Source organism: Ursus arctos, unplaced genomic scaffold (assembly GCF_023065955.2).
Source record: "Ursus arctos isolate Adak ecotype North America unplaced genomic scaffold, UrsArc2.0 scaffold_31, whole genome shotgun sequence".
NCBI classification, from domain to species: Eukaryota; Metazoa; Chordata; class Mammalia; order Carnivora; family Ursidae; genus Ursus; species Ursus arctos.
Window position 1 is genome coordinate 17,597,055 of NW_026622997.1, and position 25,993 is coordinate 17,623,047.

Consider the following 25,993-nt stretch of genomic DNA (forward strand, 5'->3'; position numbering starts at 1 on the left):
AGAAAACTGGCATGACTTCTTTAAGACAAATAATAATTACCATATAATATTAAATAATCATAATTATTATTATGAATGCAAATACCATTTACAGCTTTGAAGCACACCTCAGGTCTATCTGACATAAGCTGTAGATTCCCCTTCTCCAATCTCTCACTCTGTAGGGAAGGAAATCCCCGACGGACATAAAAACAGTGTCAGCCCCAGGGTGGGACCTTCCTTGGGTGCGAGCCAGTCCAGCCCCCACACGTTTCATGTGTTCCTCAGTGAGGAAAAGTGACATGGCCAGGCCACACAGTGAGCGGGGCGGGAGCTACAGCTCTGGCTTTTAATCTCAGCTCTTTCTCTGCCCCATGGCTGCCATGTCTATCCTCTTTGACGGCCCAAGAGCATCCACCAGCCAGCCAGCACCTGTGGATGCTCCGTCAATTTTTCCAAATTTTATATATTCATTTCCATTTATATATTCACTTCCAAGACACTGTAGTTCATTCTTTTCCCACCTTCTATTTGGAATACCCTCTTCCATTTTTGTAAAATTAATGTTAGGGCAGTGTAATTTTTTGTTTGAGGTTTTATTTATTCATTCATTTGAGGGAGAGAGAGAGAGGGAGAGAGAGAATGCGTGATCATAGAGGGGAAGAGCAGGAGGAGGGGCAGAGGGACAAGCAGACTCCCCACTGAGTGTGGAGCCCAATGCCAGGCGCGATCCCATGTCCCTGAGATCACGACCTAAGCCTAAACCAAGAGTCAGACACTTAACCGATTGAGCCACCCAGACGCCCAGAGGTGGAATTTTTTTATTGCGGTAAAATAGACACAATGCAAAAATGACCATCGCAACCATTTTCAAGCGTACGGTTCTTTGGCATTATGTATGCTCACATTGTTGTTTAAAAATTTACATGAAGAATTTACAATTTACATTAAAAATGACATCCATCACCGCCATGAAAAGGCTGAACTTTTTCGTCATCCCCGACTGAAACCCAGTACCCATGAAACGATACCTCCCTGTTCCCCAGGTTGAGGTACAATTTGTATCCAAGAAAATCCCCATTTTAAGTGTACATTTTATTGGACGTTGACAAATGTATACTCTTGGGTAGTCACTCTCTAATCAAAATATAGAACATTTCTGTCACCACAAAATGTTCCCTTGTGGCTCTTTGCAGTCAGCCCCCAAACTCTGTCTCTGACCTCTAATCTAGACTTGTGTTCTGCTCAAAGCACATATTTTTGCAGTCCTGCAAGATTAAAAACCACACCGCATTGTGGTTTTACTTTGTCTTTTTTTAATTATTATTGTGTATGAGGTTGAGAATGTTTCTGTCATTATAGGTTTTTTTCCGCTTTTCTAGAATTTCATAAAAATGGGATCAGACAATATATGCTCTGGGGTATTTGGCTTCTTTCACTGAGTATAATGTTTCTGAAATTCACCCATGTCTTGTACACCAGTACTTTGTTCCTTTTTATTGCTGAGAAGTATTCTAGGATATGAATCTACCAGAATTTGTTTATCTATTCATTGGTTGACAGACATTTTGGGTATTTTCAATTTTGTTTTGTTTTGCTATTATGAATAAAGCTCCATAAACACTCATGTACCAGGCTTTGCGCGGACACATATTTTCAATTCTCTTGGGTAAAAAAAACAGGAGTCGAATTGCTGGGTCCTATGGTTAGTGTGACTTTATGAGAAATGGCCAAACTGTTTTCCAGCATGGTTGCACCATTTTGTTTTTCCCCAGCAACGTATGAGGGCTCTGTCACTCTGCGTCCTTGCCAACCCTTGGACATGGTGTCAGTCTTTCACATTTAAGCCACTCTGGTGCATGTGTAGTGTGTCCTTTTGTGGCTTTAATTTCCATTTCTCTGACAAATAAAAATGTTGAGCATTTTTTCATGTGCTTATTGGTCAATTGTATGTCTCTTGTGAAATGTTCGTTTAAATTTTTTGCCCATTAAAGAAATGGGATGCTTGTCATCTTCTTATTGCTTTGTAAGAGTTTTTTTTTAAATATATATATATCTGGGTACAAGTCCTTGGTCAGATGGATATGAATATCAGAAGTTAAAGTTTGTCTAATTTGCCTCCACAGAGGCAAGGGTGGGACTTCTCTTTTTTAAAGATTTATTTTATTTGAGAGAGAGTGTGCACCCATGTGCGGGGGAGGGGTGCAGAGAGAGAGGGAGAGAATCTCAAGCAGACTCCCTGCTGAGCACCTAGCCCAACGCAGGGCTCGATCTCACGACACTAAGATCAGGACCTGAGCCAAAACCAAGAGTCAAACGCTCAACGGACGGAGCCACCCAGGCGCCCCAGGGTGGGGCTTCTTAATTCCCCAGTAAAGCAAGGACATCCTCACCAGGTTTATACCTGTGGATGGCATCCTGTCAAAGAGTAACCAGGGATGGCTTCAGCTGGCGTTTTTGAGCCCTACACCTGAAGTGGTAATAAGCAGTGGCTTGTGGTGTTGGTGGGCAAAGACATTCTATGGCTCCCTGGCATTCCAGGAAGCAGCCTTAGGAACCCATCACCCAAGCCATGGAGAGTCTTTGGTGTAGGGTCTGAAGTATCTAAGCCCCGTTTGCCTTTGGGGGAAGGAAGACGTGATAGTGGTGTAGCAGGCCTAGGGAAGCGGGGTGCCCTGGCATGGTTTCTGGATAGGGCACTCTAACGTATATGGCCTGTATCTTGTCCTGATTACGGCGAGGGAACGCAAACAGCAAACAGCACCGATGCCGCGGCCTTGGAAGGTGATGGAAGGTGACAACCGGTGTCCTCACATTCTCGCTCTTCTCCTTTTCAGTAGAATATTTGAAATTGTCAAGGATGTGGGACCACATGGAGTCCTCCTATATGTTCCTTCTCTGCTGGTGCTTTAGTCAGAACCTCAACCAAACACAGCTCCTAAAATCCTACACAGGAAGTTCTCCACGCAGCAATGGGAAGTCTCAGGGTGACCTCTACACAAATCAAAGTGCTTCTCAGTGATTACCTGGAATATTTATCTGCAGGAAAATCTTTGGTCAGGAGACAGCAGACTTTCCTTGGAACATGACTAGCAAGCAGGAGGGCACCTTTGCAGGAACCAATAGGGCGCTGCTGAAATGTTCTGTCTCATAAAACAGGTGGGACAGACCTCACGTGGGCAGCTGGACCCAGAGCGGAGCAGCTGGAGACGGCAGCATGTGAGCACACTGCCGGTCGGGGTCTCGCTTTGATCTAAGGGGAACGAGGAAATCCGAGAGAAGAAGCAGGGTGGGCAGCAGGTGCGCAAAAACCAAGCAAGGAAGGAGAAGTCAGGAGACCACATCTGCACTACGAAGAAATAAAACGAGGTTGCAGGGAGGCAGTCAGGAAATCTTCGTCAGGTTTCAGATGAGACCTCAAGGATGAGTAAGAGTCAGGCAGGGGTGGAGCGGAAGGCGGAGTAGTCCAAGCAGATGGACCCCATGTCAAAGGCCCCTAGGTGGCCGGCTCTTCTTGGAGATGTTACTTTCACAGTGACACCCTACAGCTGTGAAGCTCCAGGCACAGGGTGGGCACCTTCTCCTCAACGTGAACCAAGGCTGTTACCCCCAGCTGCTCTGCACTACCCTCCGGTGGCAATGTCTTCTGTCCCCCTGCCCCGTGCTGCTCTCCAGGGTCCTGTTCGCATTAGATGCTGGTCCTTTAATTTTCAGAGCCCTCCCTGAAGCCTTGGGGCTCTTGATGTGTATCTATTTCCCTTGGGTCTGGAGGACAACTGGCCTTCTGGCCCCAAATTCCTGTTTTTTTGCTTCGTTGCCAGGCTTGGCCAGGCTTCCTCAGGGACATCTGGAAAAGAACTTTCTGACGCCATGTTTCAGCTTTTAAAAACGACCTGTTATTCTATAATCTCACAGTCATATTGGAATGGCCTCGGTTTTTTTGTTTAAGATCCTTTGAAGAAAAGATTGCATAATGATATTTAGTTTCATAACTAGATGTAGCCAAGAGCCCATAGTTCAATTATAGGGGTACCCAGTTTTCGGAAAAACTGATACATGGAAATTCTCCTAACATGGTTCTATTCAGAGAGGATTTTTCACATTAAAAAAAAAAAAATCACTGCTGGTTTCCTCTAAATAATTTCCCCAGTGTAGTTAAAAGAAGATAAAGTTTTCCAAAGAAATTCAATTCATATTCAACTTCTCAGGGTCTGTACAAGGACAGTCGTTGTATAAAGGGAGGCCCGTCTGAATGCTCTGTTCTCCTTCCTTCCACTGAGCACATCAGGATTTGCATGACCTCCTCTTCCCAAAACCCTGCCATCTCCGGCCTTCAGTTGGGCCCCTCTGTGCTCACCCATGGACTTCCCCCTGCCCAGACTCTGGAGCTGCAGCTGTCCCTGAGAGACCCGGAGGCCCACTGGCCTTCTCTTGATCCCAAACGCATGCCAGCCATGCCCCCATTTCTCTGCTCCTCTTTCCAGCAGAACTCTTCAGGAAGTTGTCTGTACTGATGGTCTCCAAATCCTCTCCCGTTATCCTTGAACGCAATTTCATCAGGCTTTCACCACCCTCCCCCCGACACCGCTCTTGTCCAGGTCTCATGAACGCTGCTCCTCCTCCTTCTACTTGACCTCTCACTAGCTGATTCTTCTCCGCTGTGGAACCCTTTCCTTACTTGGCCTCTGGACCACCACTCCCCCATGCTTCCCCTGCAGCCTCGCTTGTCTCTCTAATTTATGTTCCAAACTATTCTGGAACTCAGTCCTCAGACTTCCTCTCTCCTCCCCTCCGCACTCACTCCCTAAGTGGTATCTGTGTTCATGTGGCTTTAAATGCATCGCGAAAACTACCAAATTCGTATTTCAGTTAGGACCTCCCCTCTGAACTCCAGGCTCACACAAGTCCTCCTACGTCCCCTCTTGCTCATCTACGGTCGATTCTACTCAACTGCTGAGTGATCAGGTTAAAACATAACTTAGAGCTTGTCGTTCCTTTCTCAGGACCTTCCACGGTGCCCCACCTCGTGTGGAATGAAAGCCTGTCTTTATGAAAGACTCCGGGGCCTGTCTGACTTGGCCCCTGGATGCCTCTCTGAGCTTTGTTTCCGTCCACACTTGCTCACTTTGCTGCCATCTCTGGCATGCCCCAGCTGGCTGCTGGTGGACAGCCCTCAGGTGCCGAGGATGGCCTCGGGGCAGGAGAGCTGCCTCCCCCCAACAGCCCACCCCATCCCTTTCCCAGGGCAACCACTGCTGAATGGCACGGGCGTGCGGGGACCCAGCCCCCTCCCCAGCGTGGGACAGCTCCGGAGGGTCGTCCTATCCTCAGAACTCCCCACGGGAGACAGCTCTTCATCCGCCTAGCCTTGCTCCCTTCCCCCTTCCCTCCCACAAGCTGATCCCCAGAGCACTCCCTCATGACACCCCGGACATCAACCGCCACCTCAGACATCAACCGCCACCTCAGACACTGCTTCCTGGGGAACCCCACCTGGGAAATGGATCCCTTTGCTATGTCTGGAACCTACCAGGCACCCTTTGCCTCAGGACTCTTGCCATCGCTATCCCTTCTGCCCTCAGAGCTCTTCTCCTAGATGTTCTCACAGCTCACGCCCTCACTTCCTTCCTGTCTGTGCCGAATGTCCTGTAGGGAGCGGCCCGTCCTGACTAGACTAGCAGGCACTGCCATCACCAAGTCCTCTCCTCCTGTTATCTCTTGGACATACTATAATGGTCTGCGTGGTTTTCTACAGTCTTTATCATCATGTGATAAAAATTTCCTTATTTATTTCTCCCATTGGACGCTTGCTCCAAAGGGCAGGGACCTTGCCTATTTTGTTCACTGTTATTCCATGGCTCCTGCCACATGGTAGAGTCTGAGCACTAAGTCAGCCTGGTGCTGGTCTTGCTCTGACCTGAGGCTACTCATTGGCCATTGTTATATCCCCTGTGACAAAGTCTTGGCGTGTGGGTTTCCATCCTGACTCTTTTGATCCCTGTGATGCTGAGTCAATGTCTTCATGGCTTCCACGGTACCCTCCATGACTGAGGGTCTGCCTCTTCGGCCTTTCTAGAGATAGGATCCTGCCCCTACAGTCTATTTCCTCTGTATCTACTAATCGATTAGCAGGAATCCTACCTCTCACTCTCCAGATGCCCTTGGGTTGTTGAATACTGGAACCTCGCCCCACAATCCAAGTACCCATTCTCAACCGTGTGCCACCCATGGTCTGCTCAGCCTCCTGAAAGCCTTGTCCAGACTATGGGCCACACCTTAATCAGCAGCATCAGAGAGGGCCTTGCAAGGCAGCGTCTCTGCTGCAGGGAAGGAAGTTCGCGTTGGGGTGCGCACCCCAGCTCTGTCGCTAACCATGGGGCGCCCTGGGGCACCCCAGCTCTGTCGCTAACCCTGGGTGCCCTCATTTCTCTGTGCTTTAGCTTCCCCGCACCCCTGGAGAGTACGGTCAATGACGTCAGCCTTGCAGAGCGGCTGTCAACAACACATGAAGATGTATGAAGGTGTCTGGCACGTCGCTGGGAGTCAGCACCCTTCTCCCAACCGTACTGAGACCCTCCGTGACATCCGGCCCGTTGTGCTCAGTGGAGTAGCATGTCCTCACCATGTCCTCAGCGGCAACTTGGAGTCTGGGTAGCTCTGCGCGCAAAAATATAGTATTTCCCTTGGGAAAACATTGGCATTACGTGAAGGGTCAGGATAATTTCAAACATCTTGAAACAATACAGCAGTAACCTGTGCGGCAAGGTTACGCTGTCAGCCAGGTGCCCCGGGTCCAGGCATTTAGCTCGTGTAGAGGAAAGCAGGGTTTGGACTCTGAAAGGCAGCCTATAACAAACAGGTAGCACTAATGCCTACCGAACACTCTCCTCGCTCTTGCCAGATTTAATGGAAACATTTATACTAAACCTTGCCAAATTCACAGACGCTTTGTGAGTTCCCATTACTTTGCTACTCAAAAGGAAGGGAGTGATCGTTTCGGGGGCAGGGTGTGGTATATTTAACAGAGCGCTGAAAGCAAGTTCAACACAAATGACCAATGTTGGCAGATTGCACAATTCTCAAGTTATTTTTGTGATGGGCAGTGTTTTTCTTTTTTTATTCTATTTTCCTCCCTCTTGAGTTGGCGAATGATTTCCAGTGAACAGCCTCGGTCTGGTACAATCCGGTTAGCTTGCGTTGCACAGAGTGCCAAAGAGAGGGGCCGTGTGGATACTTGTTATTTTAATGGACTCCCAGTATAGTGAAGACGGAGGAGGAAATGTTGGGGTGTTCACCTGTAATTTGTACTCTTGGTTTGGAAGCAGGGCATCAGCTCAGCAAAGAGAATGTAAAAATACACAATACAATAAGATCACCGCAATTTCTGACGTCTGAGCCATCATCTATTAGGGAATCGAAACATGTGTAGACACGTCATGAAGGATGTAATACTCTTCTCTGTGACCTGGTACAGAGCTTCCCTGTCCAACGGCTCTGTTGTCTCGGTAAGACTGCCAGGCGGAATGTGTTTGAAGTCATTATTGATTACTACTGAATCTGACAGACTTGGTATCCTCTCAACATACTTTACCTATAGCGATGGCTAAGGGTGAAGAGTGTCCTTGAGAAAACGTAATGTGCATCCAAGAAAGCAGAGTCCTTCTTCATATTCAGTCCAAGGTGGTTCAAAGATTTCCAGTTTCCTCGGGGGGAGCTGAGTGCACAAGTCAAAGGGGATGTTTGAGTCCAGCGAATGTTTCCCAGGAGAAGCGTCAGCATTTATTATTATTTTATTTTATTTTATTCTATTTTTTAAAGATTTTATTTATTTTTTGACAGAGAAAGAAAGAAAGCCAGTGAGAGAGGGAACACAAGCGAGGGAAGCGGGAAAGGAAGAAGCAGGCTCCCAGTGGAGCAGGGAGCCCGATGAGGGGCTTGATCCCAGAACCCTGGGATCACGCCCTGAGCCGAAGGCAGACGCTTAATGACTAAGCCACCCAGGCGCCCCAGGCTTCAGCATTTAAACTCCAGTTTTCAGTTTTCTTTTTTTTTTAGAGGGTGGGGAGAGGGAGAGGATCTTAAGCAGGTTCCACACCCAGCATGGAGCCCGACACGGGGCTCCATCTCACAGCCCTGAGATCACGACCTGAGCCAAAATCAAGAGTTGGATGCTTAACCAACTGAGCCACCCACGTGCCCCCCCCAAGTTTTCATTTTTAAAAAATATAACATGCTTGTGTTAAAAAAAAAATTGAACAGCACACAGTGAAGAGTAAGCCTCCCTCAGCACACTGACCCCCCACCCCAGTTCCCTTCCCTGGAGGAAGCTACTATTACCATTTTTTTGTGGGTCCTTCCCCGGTAGTGTCGATGCATACAAAGGGAGCTTTGATTTTTTTTGAAATGCATTTTTATAGGTTCAGCTGAAGTGGTTTGTAAGATAGCTTTTCCAAATCACTCTCCATGGTAACATAACTTTGGAACATACACAACAACACACACTCACACGGACACACACATGGACACATACAGTTGTCCTCTTAAGCATCCAAGAAATGGAGGGGAAATGATGCAACAACGTGACTAGTAGGTATATTCCAGTAAACCGCGCTGGTGAGAGGATTCTCAGATGGTTCCAGACAGCTTTTTGTACAGAAATAGCCCGGTGAGAACACCCAGCCTACTCAGACGGCAGAACAAATCCCAGGAACTTGCCTTCGTGCAACCTTCCCCTTCAAGCTCAAGTCTAAACACATCAGAGCTTGGCAGGGCTGCCCGGGTACGTTGCCGACAGACAGACGCTCTAGTACCTCAGTCTCTCCGTGCTTTTCCCTCCGAACCAGTACATTCTTACGGATTAGACGGCACCACCTCCTCCCCCACCGCCCACACACGGAAGCTGAAAGCCCCTCGAGTTTCTCTCCGTCACGCAGTTGAATAAAAACCCAACTCACTCCCACTCGGAAGGAAAGGAAAAAACACCAGCAGGTATAAAGCTAACATATACGTGTACATGTTTGGCAGAAACAAGAAAAATCACTCTGTCTAGGAGGCCATTCGGAAGCTAGGTCCTGCACAGTGTTGCTCAGATTGGGAAGTAGTGTATTTGGCTTCAGGATAGACGTGGCTGGATGGGAGTGATATGGAGTAATTTGAGAAATTGCCGTGCTAGAGACTTTTCCATAATTGGCATGGGAGTGGGGGACCCTGGGGGACTCGCTTTTACCTAAATCCTGATACACCATACAAGAGCTGGCCTAATTTTTAGCAAACTCAGCCAATCTACAGGAACCTGAGTAAAAATCTCTCATCAAAAGCCAACACTCCAAAATAAGAAGCATATGGAAGGCAGTAGAAAAGGAACATCTCCACTGTATAGCAGATACACTTGGGAGCGCAGGTCTTACTCCGGGTTAAGGGAAGAGCGACTTGTATGTTTCGGGGACACTGGAAAGACCACGTTCCCCAGAAATACTGCCTCACCTGCTGGCTACTGAAAATCCTTTCCGAGTTGAGAAAACCTTTAAGTCCTCAACAGCAGAGAAAGCGAAATAAGCAAAATCCCCTGAATAGAAGAGCGATCATGATAACGCTCATTTCCTGAACGCTTACTCATGGTAAATGCTTACATTCATACTCAGGACTTTACATGAATGGTCTCCTTTAATCCCAGTGGTAGCTGGTCCCCAGGATGACCCCTCCACGACCTGGCCTCTACATATATAGATGCCCTGTGTGCGCCCTTGAATCTGGGCTGGCTCTGGGATGGACGTATAACCAGCAGAACGGGGCAGAAGGGATACTTGTGGTCTCTAAGGCTAGCTCAGGAGAAGCCTGACAGCTTCCGCCTTGGTTTCTTGGAATGGTCATTCTGGGGAAAGTCAATTGCCAGATAAGAAATCCAATTCCCCTGAGACTGCCATATTGGGAGGAAGCCCAAGCAAGTCACGTGGAGTAGTGGAACAGAGAACGAGATGCTGGCGATAGCCCTTGGCCATTCCAGCCATTCCACACCAGGAACCAGACACGTGAACCAAGAACCAGTTTCATGCCAGTCTTCAGATGATTCGGCCCCCAACTGACATCTGTTTACAACTGTATGTGAGATCCTCAGTGAAAACTGCCCACCTGAGCCCACTCAATGCACAGAACCATTAGAAATCATAATAAATCGGTGCTTTATCCCACGAAGTTTCAGCATGCTTTGTTATCCAGTGATAGACTGCTGAAACATTTACTCTCCAAGATTCTGGAAATCACAGAGAACTCTCCAACACCCATTTCACCCCTTCCTCACTGTGCAGTTTGGGGAATTGACCGCGGTCTAGGGGTACCCCTCATCAGACTATGCTAGTGGTTTTCAGAGTGTGATCCATGGGCTTCAGTGACATCTCAGAACTCATTAGAAAGGCAAATTCTGGGGCGCCTGGGTGGCTCGGTCAGTTAAGCATCCGCCTTCTGCTCAGGTCATGAGCCCAGGGTCCCGGGATCGAGTCCTGCATCAGGCTCCTTGCTCAGCAGGGAGTCTGCTTCTTTCTCTGCCTGCTGCTCCCCCTGCTTGTGCTCGTGCATACGCTCTCTCTCTGTCAAATAAAGAAGTAAAAAAAAAAAAAAAAAAGAAAAAAGCAATTTCTCAGGCTCTTCTCTGGACCCACAGAATCAGAAACACTGGCGCCGAGGCCCAGTTATCTGTGTTTTTGTAAGTCCTTCGGGTAATCCTGCTGTGCGCTCAAGTCTGGGAACCACAGCCTGTATACCAACCCTGGTAACCCTGCTCATACCTTGCTAGTAACTAGTTTAAAGACCCAGGTCTGAGTCAATCAGCACCCGGCATTCCCTTGGTGTCAGTCATTAGTCTGTGCTCGAGGGGGTGGTCCCTCCGTCCCGGTGACAGCCTCTCTGTGAAAGGAGCTGGCCTTAAGATGTGGCTGCCACCGAGGATGGAAGGCAGGGAGGCAGACCGAACCTGGGTCCCTGGCAGCAGGGTTCAGGCAGCCTGTGGCACCTCTGAACTTTCAATTAGGGCGGGGGTCCATCAATTTCCTTAGTGCTCAGACCCCTGTGAGTTGGCTCTGTGGCTGGCTCAAAGCGTACCGCCAGGCACAGGGAGCGCACTGGTCTGTCTTTTACGTGGGAGGGTCTAGCTGATTTGCAGTAGCTCAGACCCCTAGGAAGCAGAAAAGCTAGGGTTTGAACCTGGGTCTCTGTGCTGTCAAAGCCCACCCTCATCACGAAGCCCCGAAAGGGTGAGATTTGCCCTCTTCCTGAGAACCGAGGCCTCTGTGCCTATTTTTGGTGGGTCAGGGCATCTGACGGAAGAAGGGATACTGCAGAATGGGGAAAAGGTCCAGGGAGAGGAGGGAGGTTGCAGAAACGATAATCTTCTGCTGAATTCTACTCAGGTCTGGCCTATGCTCAGGTATTTCTTCGTGTCCCTAAATTGAACGATGTCCTTTCTCCTCTCCTTTCCCCCCAGATTGTCATATTCTGTTGTTTTGCAGGGAAGACTCTGGGAGAGGGTAAGGCCAGAGTGTTCCTTTGGGGAGGAGGCTGATTGGTCCAAGTAGTTCTAAAAACTGCATCCACCCACAGCACGCTACTCCAAAGACAGTTTATAATCACAAAAGGAACAATCTGGAAGATTCCAGCTGTCAACACAGCTAAAATGTAGCAGCAGCAGACCTTGCACAGGAGACATAGGCCACGGCACGGGATTGGGGCTTTTTCTAACCTCGGGTATTCCCCAGGCTCTGTGCCCCCTCAGGGGATGCCAACACTGGGGGGGAGGGTTGCCTCTATTCCCCTACACTGTGGTCTGACCTAGAAGTCGGCTTCATTCACTCCCACCACATCCCTGCCTCTTCTGGTACCATCCGCGAGAGTGAGGTTGTAACCGACAATCTGGAGCCCAGTTCGGGGCAGGCCCGAGGTACCACGGCTGCAGCTAGAGGACACTTTCAGGGAAAACACGAAACGAGGCTTACGAGAAACAAGACGAACGATGTGACAACTCTTTCCTCCAACGGTCACCTAGAGTCTGAAACACGGGCAGATCAGCCTTGATGACAGTTCCGATAAATGTTCTACTTTGAAACAGATCGCTGTGGGAAACAGCAAGCATTTCTTGAAGCCTCTGCTGTGTGCATGGCATTAATTCAGCAAAGGCCGTCCATTAGGGGACAGTCCGTCCAGGGATGCTCAGAGACAACTATAAAACAACAGGTCAACAACGAGAAGATAGAGATGACGAGATGCGCGGATGCTTGTTTCTAGGTACCGGGTGTGGACGTGTACATACTAATGTAATCCCTATATGAGCCTAGGACATAAGTCCTGTTATTAGCCCCATTTTACTGATAAGGAAACTGAGGCGCTGAGAGCTGAAGTCATTTTCCCAAGGTCAAGGGATTCAAACCGAAGCAGGCTGGCTCTGGAGGCCGTGCTCCTGACCCTGAGGCAAGATGCTAAAAGGGAGGAACGCAAAGAATGGGGTTGATCCTAGACAGCCTCCTGGAGGAAGTTAACTGTTCACCCAGAATGATGGGGATTCAAGGGCCATGTTGGTGGTGAGAATGAGAAAGATTTTTTTAAAAAATAGATTCCCCTTCTTGCTGTTTTTCCTTAAGATTTATTTATTTGAGGAGAGACAGCATGAGTGGGGGGAGGGGCAGAGAGAGAGAATCTCAAGCAGAGGTCGTGCTGAGCATGGAGCCTGACAGGGGGCTCGATCTCACGACCCTGAGATCATGACCTGAGCAGAAGGCAGACGCTTCACCGACTGATCCACCCCGGCGCCCCTCCTCATGAAACATTTTAAAGAGAGGGATGCACTAGGTTATTTCATTTAGTTACCACTGAACCTTCATCACTAAGCAATGCAGGACTTATCAGAAGCCAGAGCATCATCTTGGGAGACGGGGCGGGAGGCCTGCGCCCTGCAGGCAGGGCACTGAAGGAAGCGTTGGCCCACTCCCGGCCCGGGTGGGGCCTAGCGAGCGGCCAGCAGTGTGACCCACGCGGTCAGCTGCACAACTGACAGTTGGCTTGGGCTCCTCATCCGAAAATTGAAGGTGCAGGATGGACATGTTTTTTTAAAAAAACAGTTTTAATGAGTTCGACATACAATTTACTGATTTGAAGCGTGTCCTCAGTGTATTCACGGAGCTGGGCAACCATCGCCATAAGCCATTTTTAGAGCATTGTCATCACCCCAAAAAGGAACCCTGTACCCTCTGCACTCACTCTCCACGCCCTCAGCCCAAGGCAAATACCAATCCCCTTTCTGTCTCTAGGGATTTGCTTATTCTGGTGAAGGGGTGTGTGTGTGTGTGTGTGTGTGTGTGTGTGTGTATACACATTTTATACATACATAATTTTTTTAACACACAAGAAGCTGGGGTGAAAAGCACGTGTGCCCTTCAAGTGTGCCCCTTCTTTCTACCATCTGAGATCTAAAGCCTTGCTTTGCTTGAGAAGAGCAAGACATACATGGTTTCCATGGAAAACTGAAAGCAGGCAACAAGGGTTTTATGCGAATAAAACAGAATTGGATAAGATGTGAATACTTCCAGGGGCCCAGTCAGGATTTGGGCAGCCCAGCTTTCTGGGACATTTTGAAAAGTGGCTGAATTCTTTTTTCTCATGTAGTGCTACAGAGAGATGGTTGCCTTGGTTGATGAGGAATGAAATATCTTAGGGGCCCCTGCTGCTTAACTGGTGGAGTGTGCGACTCTTGATCTCAGGGTTGTGAGTTCGAGCCCCGTGCTGGGTGTGAAGATTCCTTAAAAATAAAATCTTTATAAAAGAGACAGAATGGAATATCCTAATTAATGATCATATCACCAAGAAGAAGGATACTAACGAAATAATAAGGAATTATTTAAGGCCTACACTTCGGATGAATCTAAGGCTTAGACTGTGGCCTTCAAGTCAACTTTAATCCTTTTACATAAAGCCCCCCAAATAAAATTATGAACATTCACAGTCAGCCTGGGATTTATATGAAGGGCTGGTATAGTATAATTCTGGAGAGCTTGTGATTATTTCCTCGAGGCTATCTATATTCGTCCAATACCTGCTATAACCTATACTCCAGCTTTTCAAAGGATTCGTGTTTGTTTATTTATTTATTTATTTATTTATTTAAGAGAGAGAGCATAAGCAGGGAGAGAGGCAGAGGCAGAGGGAGAAGCAGGCTCCCCGCTGAGCAGGGAGGCCCATGCAGGAACTTGATCCCAGGACCCTGGGATCATGACCTCAGCCAAAGGCAGACAGTTAACCATCTGAGCCACCCAGGTGCCCCAGGACTAGCATTTTTTGCTAGGATACTGTATCTTTCTCAATAGCTTTATCTGTCTTGGTACTCTGGGGAGGTGGCGAAGGAGCAGAATAAGGGAAATGTACTTATTTGGGTAGTGGTAAAAGCAACGTTACTAGTAATTACTAGTAAGTGATTCCAGTTACTACACGTAGGGTTTTATAGTTTATTAAACATTTTCATGTTTTGACCTCATTTGATCCTTACCAGGTGCTATCAGTGGGCAGGGTCTCTATTCCCGAGAGTCAGAATGCTTGGGTCCGAATCCGGAGTCGCCGAGTATTAGCTGGGTGCTTGTGGGGCGCGTTACTTCGACTCTCTCTGCCTTGATTTCCTCCTCTGTAAAGAGATCATTTCAGTGCTTACTTCATAGGGATGTGACGAAGAGTAAATGAGCATGGAAAGACTTTAGAACTGTGTCTGAAAAATACTAAACCAATGCTCCACAATTTTCCCATTCTCATTATTGTTGCTGGTATTTTAGAAATGTGGGAACCATGGGCTTGGCAAGGTCCAGCGGTTTTCCCAAGAGCACAGCAAGTGGCCAGGCTGGGAGCTGAACCCAGAGCTCCTGACTCATCGCATTAGTGGTTGTGAAATTATCCACCTGTAAAAAACGGATGGTTAGCAACCTGACCGAGACCTCGTGCCACTAAAACAAAATATAATCATGGTTTTATTAATTGGCAGGAAGATGTTAATAGACTTTTCCCCATCTTGAACTTTTTGCCTTAAGAGTTTGCTTAACCTTTGAGGGCTCGCTACTGTGCTGTCCACCAGCACTTGCGATGTTCGTAACCAAGTAAAGGCATTCCCGTAAATATTAATGGGGAAGACTTGGAGCCCCCTGACCATGCTCAGCTCAACAGCTTTTCTGTTTTCACTGAGCACTGACCTTCTGCTTTAATTGCATTCACACATCCTAAGCAGACTTTCTGCAGGTACACCTGTCCTGGGTCGCAGGAAGGAACTGGATGTGCCGGGAATCTACACCGCCCCCTTTGCAAGCCTGATGGTCCCCAAATGTGCCACAGCCGTTCCTCCCGAACCCCAACTTCTACCAGATGTAGACGCACTTTTTTACACTTTTCCCTCAACCAGAGGAAGAGAACAGATAGGAGAGAGTGGGGGACGTGTGCTTCTGCCACACAGCCAAAGGCAACTGAGGGGAAAATAAACCTCAGGATACAGGGGTGGGGGTGGGGGTGGGGGTGAGCAGCACCTGTTGGAGGGGAGGGGAGCAGTATCTGGTATGCTGTGCTTTGGCCAAAATAAGACGGCAAAGCTGAGGTTATACCGCCCTGCAGATTGGGGAGGAGTTTTGAGAAATAAGCATGTATATGAATTTGTTCATTAACAGATTTATTTTTCCTCAAATGTGCAAGTTATTTGGAACAAATCCTGGGAACTGGTTTTAAAATAAAAAAAAAAAAGGAATTAAAGATTTGGTTGGAGAAGCAGTAAAAATATCCTGTGGCAGAGAATAAAATAACATTACCCACAGGTTCTTAGAAATAAAGGGAAAGGACATCCTGAAGCGTTACTAGCCACTAAAAGGTGGTAACTAAAAGCCGTTATATCCTTCTCCCTAGTACACAGCCTGTGTTATTTTTGCAAACACTGTAACCAATACCGTTGAATGCCAACCCAACAACCAATTCCAGCTTCTTTCTTCCTTGCCCCCCTCCCACCAGAAGGGCTGCAAAGCTAACATTCTCTTCTGCAAACTGTCTTGCTATAGATGGCCTATGTGACCTCCTCCTGGCCTAGGAGACATCAGGGCTTTTCTGTGGGAATGGGATAGATCTTTGTCCTTGATTAAAGGAGAGAGATCTATGAGAAAAGCCCTCGTGTACCTTGCTCTCTTTTTGCTTTGCGTGCTGCCAAATGAGGATGTGATGCCTGGAGCTGTGGCACGCATTTTGTGATCAGGTAACACCAAGGCTGAAGCTGAAAGCTAGCACACGGAGGAAGCTAAGAATGGGAAGATGAAAAGAGCTGGGTCCTTGCAGGCAACGTTGAGCTGCCAAACCAACCCTGAGGATCACCTGTATTTCTAGACTCAAGTAATAAGTCATTTGGTATAAACCACTGTTCGTTTTGTGTTACAGTTGAAAGCACCCAACTGTTACGATGCAAAAGAAAATTTTTTTTATAAATGCTCTCATGGGTTCACTGAATATCTTGATCCCCCACGCTTCCATCCTTTCTCCATAACATCTCATCACCCTTTTTCACAGATAGCAGAGACACCACCTGTTAAGAGGGTCTCTCAATAAGATGTGAGGCTCGTGCACACTATAAACTTCTATAAAAGCAAGAGAAATAGTACAAAATGCTTCTGCAGTAGGCAAAAACAGCAACTTTCATGCACCCAGCAGCTGTTTCTTCTCGCCTGGGAGAAGGCACATTGTGGACAGAGTGGGCGCTGGCAGAGGAAGAAGGCAAACCCCTGTGCGAGACAGTTTAAACAAAGACTAAAAGAATTAGGACCTTGTAAAATGCCCATGCACTTCAACTCCTTATTCCTGAGAGTGCTGGCCTAGAACAAATTACAGGCCTGTTTGCAGCATGTAAAAGGCGACCCAAAGCTGAGTGCTGCCTGTTTACGTCCAGGATGCAGATACCCACCCCCGTGTGGTAGGCAGCCGCTGAGACCCCTCCCCAGCATCCTACTGTCCGGGAAGCTGCAAAATTAGGGGAGAGACGCGACCGGCCATGCGATGCATGGTCAAAGCGCTGCTATGGAAAGCCAGAGGTTTTGGTTCCAGACAGAGAGCTGTTTCTAGAAAATGTCATTCTCTGAAGCTATGTTCTTATTCTGAAAGACACCAAAGGCCCCAGGCAAAGAAGATGTTCAGTTCGCTGCACCCTTGGATGTGACAGGACCAGGTGGGAGGTTGTACACGGACGCCCCACACCCTGTACCCCACACCCCCTCGGTAAACACAGAGGCTGAGTCTGCCAATCATTTGGGGCCTTTTAGGCACTTTACGGCTCACCTTCCAGTCTAGTTTATTTGACTCTCTAACTTCGGTAGATTTCTGGTCGGTACCTAACATTAATTTCTGGGCCATTTTATTCATCCACTTTCCCAGGGGGTTTGCTTTCCTCTGGAGCAGACCGACGTTACACCGAAGGTCACTTGCACGGAGTGACTCACGAAGAGCTCCTGCTCCCTTACTCAGCGGGTCCACAGGGAAGAAGCCCGCACCAAGGCACCGCAGCATCTCCCCCTGCACTCTTCGGCTGGCTGCCGCGGCCGCTGCTTGCTTCGGTTCCCTTCTTCAGGGCTTCGTCTAGGTGAGCCAACCTCCATCAGTAAGCGGTCGGGCTCGTGCTGGTGTTTGTTCTCCACAATGCAAGCCGGTCCGAGAGAATTCTGCCCACCCAACGGGGAGCTAAGAGGTGCAGAAGGGCGTTCTGAGGGCACCTGAGTTTTGCCCTTCCGGAACTTGGATTCTGTAAGCCAGAAAGGGCAAATTCCTTTCCACTCCAGCGAGCCTGATTTGGATTTCGATCACTCGCAAACTGAGTCAGCTCAGCCACTTCTAAGCACTTCTAATTAAAACTCATTTCCCCTCGATGTAAGCCCCCAGTTCTAACCATCAAATTGCGTCACATTCTTCTGTGAATTCCAATGTACACAGATGAATAAAAAAACTCTCTTAAAAAAATAAAACATTTCCCCTCAAACAAGTAACGTATTTTACACGAGCATGGTAATTCCTTTAAATAGAAAATTTATTTTGCAAATCAAGTAATAAGCATTTTCAAAGTTACAGTCTATACAAACCCAACTTTTTAGGGTATTAGGCTTCCTCATAATACACCAGTGTTATCATATACAATGGAGGGAGTAACATTAAAATACAATGACGGCAGAAGTTCTCAATTTGCCAACTCATTGACTAATTCGAATGAAAAGTGTAGTAGTCACAGAGAAAGAATTAAATATTTTCGATAATAAAAATAGTATATCCACTCTATTATATAACAAAATGTAACTGACTATTCATTTAAGTGATAAAACGGTAAATAAATTGATCTGGGTTATAATCAGAAGAACATGAGTGTAAATCTGTAGAAAGATATTTTCAAAATAAAATTCCACGGAAGGGCTAAACATTCTCAAACATAAAGAATACATCAAGAACAAATGGTTTCTGTTTAACATGTTTTTGCTTTAGTGTCAGAAAAGCCACAAATGTGATAAACATATGGTAAAGCCCAAGTTTTCTAGACAGGAGTCCTGCAGTACCATTTATGTGAGATTTGTTCAGAAACGATGCCAACAGTATCAAGAGAGCATCGCAGGGTGGGGGCGGGGGAAGCACTCGCCCTTGCCGACTGGGCTAATTACCAGGCAGAGGAGGCGGTGATGGAGGCGAGGAGGAGGAGGAGGAGGAGGAGGAGGAGGAAGAGGAGGTGGAGGAGGAGGAGGAGGGGGAGGGGAGGGGGAGGAGGAGATGGAGGAGGCTGGAGGCTGGAGGCTGGGACACGGGAGGGAAGCTCACATCACGCAGTGCAGCTAGAGGGAAAAGCACGAGCTGAGCCGCGGACAACCCAGGCAGGGACATGTTCTCTGTGGCTTGGGATTTTTATTTTTAGAGTGTTCCAAGACAAATTCCAGCAAGATGTCTGGTTTGAGTCAAGGCTTTCTTCTTGAACTTGACTTCTCAACTGAGGTACTTGGCATACTTAAGGGAAAAAATGAACGCACTCGGATTTAGCTTTGTTAGATATTAAGCGAGAAAAGCAGCTGAAGGAATAAGAAGAGGCCAGAAATCAAAATCCTGTTTCCTGTAAAGAACCGTATAGACAGACAGGTTTTGCTTATTAATGGAACAGGAAAGGAGGGAGAACTGGAGTTTAGGCTCCTTAAACCAGGAAAGGGCAGGGGAGAGGAGTGTAGGAACGCAGAGGTACCCCCGAAGAAGGGACAGGAAGTCCGGATTCTGTCCATTTGGTGTTCTGCTCTGGGCGTTTGTAGCAGAGGCACCTGTGCCCAGAGGGTAGCATCTGCAGCATCTGGCGCTGGTTAATTTCCCAGGTGCTACACATGGGTTGTCTGGAAGTTGTGCCAGGCATCTTCCCCCTTCTGAAATCAGGCTAAGGCCTAAGTTCCTAAGCGATCGGAAGCCTTCTGTACCGATAGTTTAGTCCCAGCATGATGCTTCCGCTGTTCACAGAAGTCTGGGCCAGCCAGCAGCGGGAAGGGTATGCTTCTATTTCCGGCTCACATGCTTTTCAGATAGAATGCATTTGACCAAAGGGAACACAGTCCTGAACCTTCCTAACCTCCATATGCATGCAATCTGAGCCACCAAAGGGCGAATTCATTGTTCCCGAGGTTGCGGTACGGGGGAGTCTGTTCTGTACTGCAAAAAAACTACCCACCAAAATCCAAGGCCCTTATTAAGAGGCTGCTGCAGCCCACTGTAAACTGACAGGAATGTCATTTGGAATACTTTTGGCAGGTCAGTGTCACCCCACTGAATGTTATTTAAGAAATATTTTACCAGGAAGTAAGGTCACTTCGCTTGTTTTTAACCTATACAAGTTAGAGTTTGCTTTGAAACATAATTGCATACAGTGCTTTTTCCTCTTCGGGATTCTTTTATTTTGGAGGAGTGTTTGTGCTCCAGGCCCTTTCTCCAAGCTCTTACTAACCACAGTTCTATCCATACTAACTAGTTGCAAATGTGGTCTTAATGGGCTGTCCTTTACTTAAATTGGTAATACGTCAGGCGACTGCTCAATGTGCAGTATTTTTGGGGGATCCTTCTCTGAAAGGGGAAGCACATATGGCTACAGTATTTTATGAAGCAGTTGAGATAATTCTGGATCAAGTTGAAGACAATTAAATCATCATTCACTCTGAAACTGATACCACAATGCCAGAGTACTGGATTCCCAGGCTCACCTGGGGTTCGGAAGCTTTGTGCTAAACATACGTTTAAAAAACGACAATCACTTACATTTTCTGAAGATTAGAAACGACAACCAAAGGACAAAGGTAACTTTTTTGCCAGCGCAGTTAGAACAGTGACGATGGATGATTTATTCTGCCAATTCGATCAACAAGTGCCTTTGTGGCTTCTCCACTGTGCCAGATTCCGTGCACGTGCGCGCATGTGGAGAAAGACAACAACATGCTCTCCGTGTCCTCGTTTTTACAATGCTTATTCTCTCCCATGCCAGTCATTCAGATAATATGAGACTGTGCTTCTGAAAAGAACCCCAGCTGCATCTAGGGATTTATTTGTTTTAAAAAACAGAAGTAAGGTAGGTATGAGAATGCCCTCACCAACCAAAGGAATCGATCTTGATGAAGATAACCCTGGCATGACAGGTCTGATTTTAAAGCCTACAATCTGAGCTTGGAATGCGCAAAGGCATATTCATTCAAGACTTTTATAAGAAGCGCGTACACAACCTAAGTATCTAGATATTGCTGCCGAAGGAAAACGGAGTGCCTCTCCTGTGATACAAAGCACATGAAGACCAGAAGCAAGTAGAGTTGGTCCCACAAGCCGAAGCGGACGTCCCTGCTGAGAATTAGCAAGTGTTCTAGGCAGGCAATGCTGCCAATGCCAATGGAGTATTGCTACAGTTCTCAAGCCGGGGAGGTGGGGGGGTGGGGAACGAGGCGGGAGGGTGGGAGAGGAATCTAGCACTCTCCCAGGTAAAAAGAGAATCCCTGTTACAGTTACAAAACTTCATTAGGCAACAAGATTTTTCTGGCTGGAAGGCACACGAAAAATAACCATGACAATAACTTACTAAGACAATGGAAATTAAGAGAAAAAAAATTGCTTGAGGGAGACAGTACAGGTGAACCAGTAGCACACCAACCCACTGGGGCTGATAGGCAGCGCCGAACACGGGCACTGGCTGAGGGGAAGGACTGGGTCCGAGGGACAGAGGTTTAGTGCTCTTGGTTTAGTTTCGGTGATTCTTCAGCCCTGAGGGAAGCCATTGAGCCTTTTAAATGGAGACCCCCAATCCTCTATGTGACAGAAGACTGAAAATTGCAGAGTTATATAAATATTTATGTGGGTACGTCCCACGGGTTAGACCAAGTTCACTGGTCCGCCTGAGTGGGGTCTTCCAAGGTGTTTGTCCACCACCACTCAGCGGTACAAAGGCAACTACACAGAAAAGATGGAAGGAACCATTACGACTTCTTTCCTTGGTTCTATGTCCATAATCTGCACAAAATAAATAATACACGTTAAGTCAAAACTAGGGTTAAAATGTGGAAATGGCGGGAGGGGGGGAAGAGGCACGGCAATCCGGTGTTCTTAAGGCAAAACAATAGGGATCTCTTTAAACAGACACTTTATTATATCCACAGGCGATAAAATCCCAGAGCTACTGTGAGGCACGTAAATACAGATCCTGTAAGAAAAAAGAGATTGAGCATGGTATTAGCTGTGTTAACACTTACTTAAAGAACAACTTTTTACTAAGAAAACATACAGGCGCTTAGCCACCTCTCCACCGAACAGAAAAACAAAGGAAAGAAACGCTGATCGCCTGCTGCTGTGCCACGTTCCACGAGACACCTGCCCACTAAAACACTCCACTCCTCGCAATCGTTGTCTTCAAAGTAGAAACGTATCCAACAGTCAACAAAACTTTTCAAACAAAGTCAGAAATTCTGTGATCACAAAGGTATGCATGCATACTATAGGGGGACACACCCTTTAAAACCTCACCAACAGAATTCCACTTCTAACTGCTATTATAATTTGAAAATATTGATTAATCCAAAATGTTAAATGTGAGCTATAATAATCGCTAAGTTATTTTTATACCTGAATCTTCATTCCCTCTCTTGGCTCAAAAATTACAAAACCACAATAATTCCTTCCGAGCAGTGTCACCAATTAAAGAAGAGAGAACACAACTCAAAACCCTTTCATTCCATCCATAAAACACTGTCTGGAATTTCACTAAAAAAAATTCCAAGTAACTACTGTTCAATGTCAGTTTCTTATTAAAACATAAGATTCCACCGGTTTGTAAAGAACATCATTTTACTGCTAAGGAAAAAAAAATACCAATTACTATATGACATTCCATCTATTGGAAATGATAACCAGCCTTCTAATTTCAGAGATGTTAAAACGTAAAAAAAATGTGTTAGAATCGATGAAACGCAGTATCTGTCTCTGACTTATTTTCCAAATTTTATTTATGTTCTGCTTGTTTGAACTACCTAGACACAAAAGAGCTCACCTGCTAAATATTTAATGTTATCGAGCTTGTGCGACTCCAGCATGGTTTTGAGGCCGGCGACCTCCGTGTCTATCTTCCTGTCTGTCTGGGTGACGGCCCGATCTTGCTGGGCATGCTTATAAAACGAAGAGATTTGCAGCATCAAACCATCTGGGAAATACCTGCCATGCCCTCAGCTCCCGCCGTCCTACAGGCCCTCCCCGCCGGGGCGCAGTCCCAGGGAAAGATGGGGTACAATTAAGGAGACGTGGGTTTCACCTTAGCTCTCCTAGCCTCACATGATGTTGCGCTGCTCAGGGCCTTTACTATCTCTGGGCCTGTTTACTTTAATTTGAAAAAAGCAAAAAACCCCACCAAAACCCAAAAACAAACAAACACCGCTGGCCCTGCCTTCACACAGGGTAATCGAATGTGATAACGTTAAAAAAAAAAAGCTTCTGTAAACGATAGATTGCTCTACAAATTAAGGCCAAAGTTAAAAGGCAGTCTTTTCTCAAAGACAATAAAGGTACTTCATCTTTCTAAGTTCCTCTCAGAGAGGTTTACGAAAAATGCTTTAAAAAGTGAACACGGGGACACCTGGGTGGCTCAGTCAGTTGAGCACCTGCCTTCTGCTCAGGTCAGGATCCCAGGGTCCTGGGATCAAGTCCCGCATCCCACTCCTTGCTCAGCAGGGAGCCTGCTTCTCCCTCTCTCTACCTGCCGCTCCCCCTGCTTGTGCTCTCTGACAAATAAATAAATAAAATCTTTAAAAGAAATAAAAACAGGGGTGCCTGGGTGGCACAGCGGTTAAGCGTCTGCCTTCGGCTCAGGGCATGATCCCAGTGTTATGGGATCGAGGCCCACATCAGGCTCCTCCGCTATGAGCCTGCTTCTTCCTCTCCCACTCCCCCTGCTTGTGTTCCCTCTCTCGCTGGCTGTCTCTATCTCTGTCAAATAAATAAAATCTTAAAAAAAAAAATAAAAAATAAAAACAAAAAGTGAATGCAATCTTAGATAATCTAAAAGCAACAGTATTTGCCTTGACACAATTCCTATTCACATTTTAAAGTTTTCTTCTTTCACAGTTCGAACACCAAGTATTTTATTTTATTTATTTATTTCAAGATTTTATTTATTTATTTATTTGACAGAGAGAGAGAGAGACAGCGAGAGAGGGAACACATGCAGGGGGAATGGGAGAGGAAGAAGCAGGCTCCCAGCGGAGCAGGGAGCCCAATGAGGGGCTCGATCCCAGGACTCTGGGATCGTGACCTGAGCCGAAGGCAGACGCTTAACAACTGAGCCCCCCAGGTGTCCCACAAACACCAAGTATTTTATTAGTACGAGGCTTGGTTATACCAAAGGCCTATTTGTGTTTTTTTCCAAATATAATGCGGTTAAACTACATACATAAGCAACCCCTAAGGGTGGTGAGTTTGGCTCATGTTATAAAGGGGTTGTAACATTTCATTAATGCATAAAAATAATTCACTGAACATCCTAGAACAAATAAGTACAACTGACCCTTCAACAACGTGGGTTTGAAGTGCATGGGTCCACTTGTACGTGGTACAGTACTATAAATCTATGTTCTCTTTCTTATGATTTTAGTAACATTTTTCCTCTAGCTTACTTTGTTTTAGTGTACAATACACTAACATACAAAATACGTGTTAGTTGATTGTTTATGTTATCAGGAAGGCTTCCAGTCAACAGGCAGCTATTAGCAGTTAAGTTTCTGGGGGGTCGAAAGTTGGATGCAGATTTTTGACTGTATGGGAGGGTCCCTAACCCCCTATTGTTCAAGGATCACTTGTAGTTCCTTATGGCTAAAAATTCTGGTAAGGAATAAGGAAAGAAAGGACTGGATGAGTAGAAAAGTATTCCAGAGGAATATTCTACTACTGTCTGATAGAAGGGTCTTACAAGTTTCTGAGGTCCTAAGTAACAGAAGATGGGAAAAAAATAATGCATGCTGTAAGTTCAAAATTAATTTAAAAAAATCTCCATTCCTTATTATTCTTCAGTCACTGGGATTTAAACTTTCATTAAGATAAACAAATACTCTATTAAGTGCCAAAAAAAATCCTAGGATACTCCACTTCCGGGTACACACCCTAGAGAACTGAACACAGGGAGTCCGACAGATACTGGCACAACCTTATTCGCAATGGCCAAAAGATGAAGGCAACCCAAGGGTAATCCAAACGTGGTCTAGCCGTAAATGGAATGTTATTTAGCCCTAAAAAGGAGGGAAATTCTGACAGGCTACAACACGGATGAACCTTAAGGACATTACGTGGAGCAAAATAAGACAGTCACACGATACTATATGACTCCACTTCTACGGGGTCCCTAGAGTAGTCAAATTCATAGAGACGGAGAGCAGAACGGTGGCAGCCGGCGCTGGGGAGAGGGAAATGGGAATTAGTGTGGGACGTAGTTTCAGTTCGACAAGATGTAAAGAGTTCTGCGAATGCATGGCAGTGATAGTTGTGTGAGGATGTGAAGGTACTTAATGCCACTCAACTGTCCGCTTAAAAACGGTTAAGATGGTAATTTTATGTGTCCTTTACCACAGCGAAAAACAAAACAAAAAACACCCTAGGACACAAAACTTGAGTGTACCCTCCCATAACACATCATCACAAGGAACAGTAACCACGCATGGAATGAAGCCAAGGTGAACACAATGACCAAGAAAAGTAGTCTCATTTCTTACCAATGCCACCATTTCTGTCCTCATTTCTAGCAGCTTCCTTTCATTCAGCGAGTACTGAAAGAAACAAACATGTAACATAGGTCAGATTCTGAATTATTCCTTCCTCCCTCTCCTCCTTCTCTGGTACCTTAAATATTCTGGTCTCGGAGTTTGCACGAATATAGGACACTAGAAATCACCTCTAGAATCAAGTAGCCTACTTGCCCCTCTCCTTTAGAAGTGTTTTCTTAAGTTTCTTATTTCTAGCCACCCAGTGCTCCAGGATCTGGATTCCCCTTGTCACCCTTCACCTCTCTCTTCTGCTTTTGTCATCTGTTTGCTGTGATGCCATCTGGCCCCTCCCACTAGTATAACTGCACTCCCTGGGGACCAATTGGCATGGCTGCTGAGTCGTGTGCTTTTTGGCTTTGAGAGGGTTGACAAAAGTGGGGAACAATTTAGTCTGGGAGCTAACCCGCCACAATCACAAAATCGGTCACAACCTGAGGCTTAGACAAAGTTAGAAATGTTATAAAGTTGGGGAAAAAATAGTTTCAAGGAATATTTTTATGTGACATAGACATTGCCTAAAGATACAATATAAATACACTGGTACCAGAAATGCACCAAACCATCACATGTCGGTTTTACTTGAACAACAACAACCCACTTGGGTGTGTCGCAATCCAGTGTTTGTCAAAGTGGTATCTTGCCCTAACATTTATGCAAAGATTTAGTGCAATTTTATTGACATTGAGACCAAAATC

At 46.4% G+C, this 25,993-nt stretch overlaps 1 protein-coding gene across 5 annotated transcripts in view; it reads right to left on the reverse strand.

Moving 5' to 3' along the window:
* Nucleotides 1-786: 786 nt before the first annotated feature.
* The window catches only part of MCUR1 (mitochondrial calcium uniporter regulator 1), a 44,608-nt gene continuing 19,401 nt past the window's right edge, over nucleotides 787-25,993 (reverse strand). Inside the window, exons 7-10 of one of the 5 annotated variants that reach the window (XM_026511512.4) lie at nucleotides 25,248-25,301; nucleotides 22,544-22,658; nucleotides 14,504-14,635; nucleotides 787-7,693 (exon numbers count right to left, since the gene is read on the reverse strand). In XM_026511512.4, the coding sequence (XP_026367297.1) occupies nucleotides 14,529-14,635; nucleotides 22,544-22,658; nucleotides 25,248-25,301 (276 nt within the window). In that variant the 3' untranslated portion in view covers nucleotides 787-7,693; nucleotides 14,504-14,528. Of the gene's footprint in view, nucleotides 7,694-14,498; nucleotides 14,636-18,022; nucleotides 21,701-22,543; nucleotides 22,659-25,247; nucleotides 25,302-25,993 lie in introns of those variants that run through there. The other 4 variants (XR_006410958.3, XM_026511513.4, XM_026511514.4 and 1 more) reach the window with 4 other exon arrangements.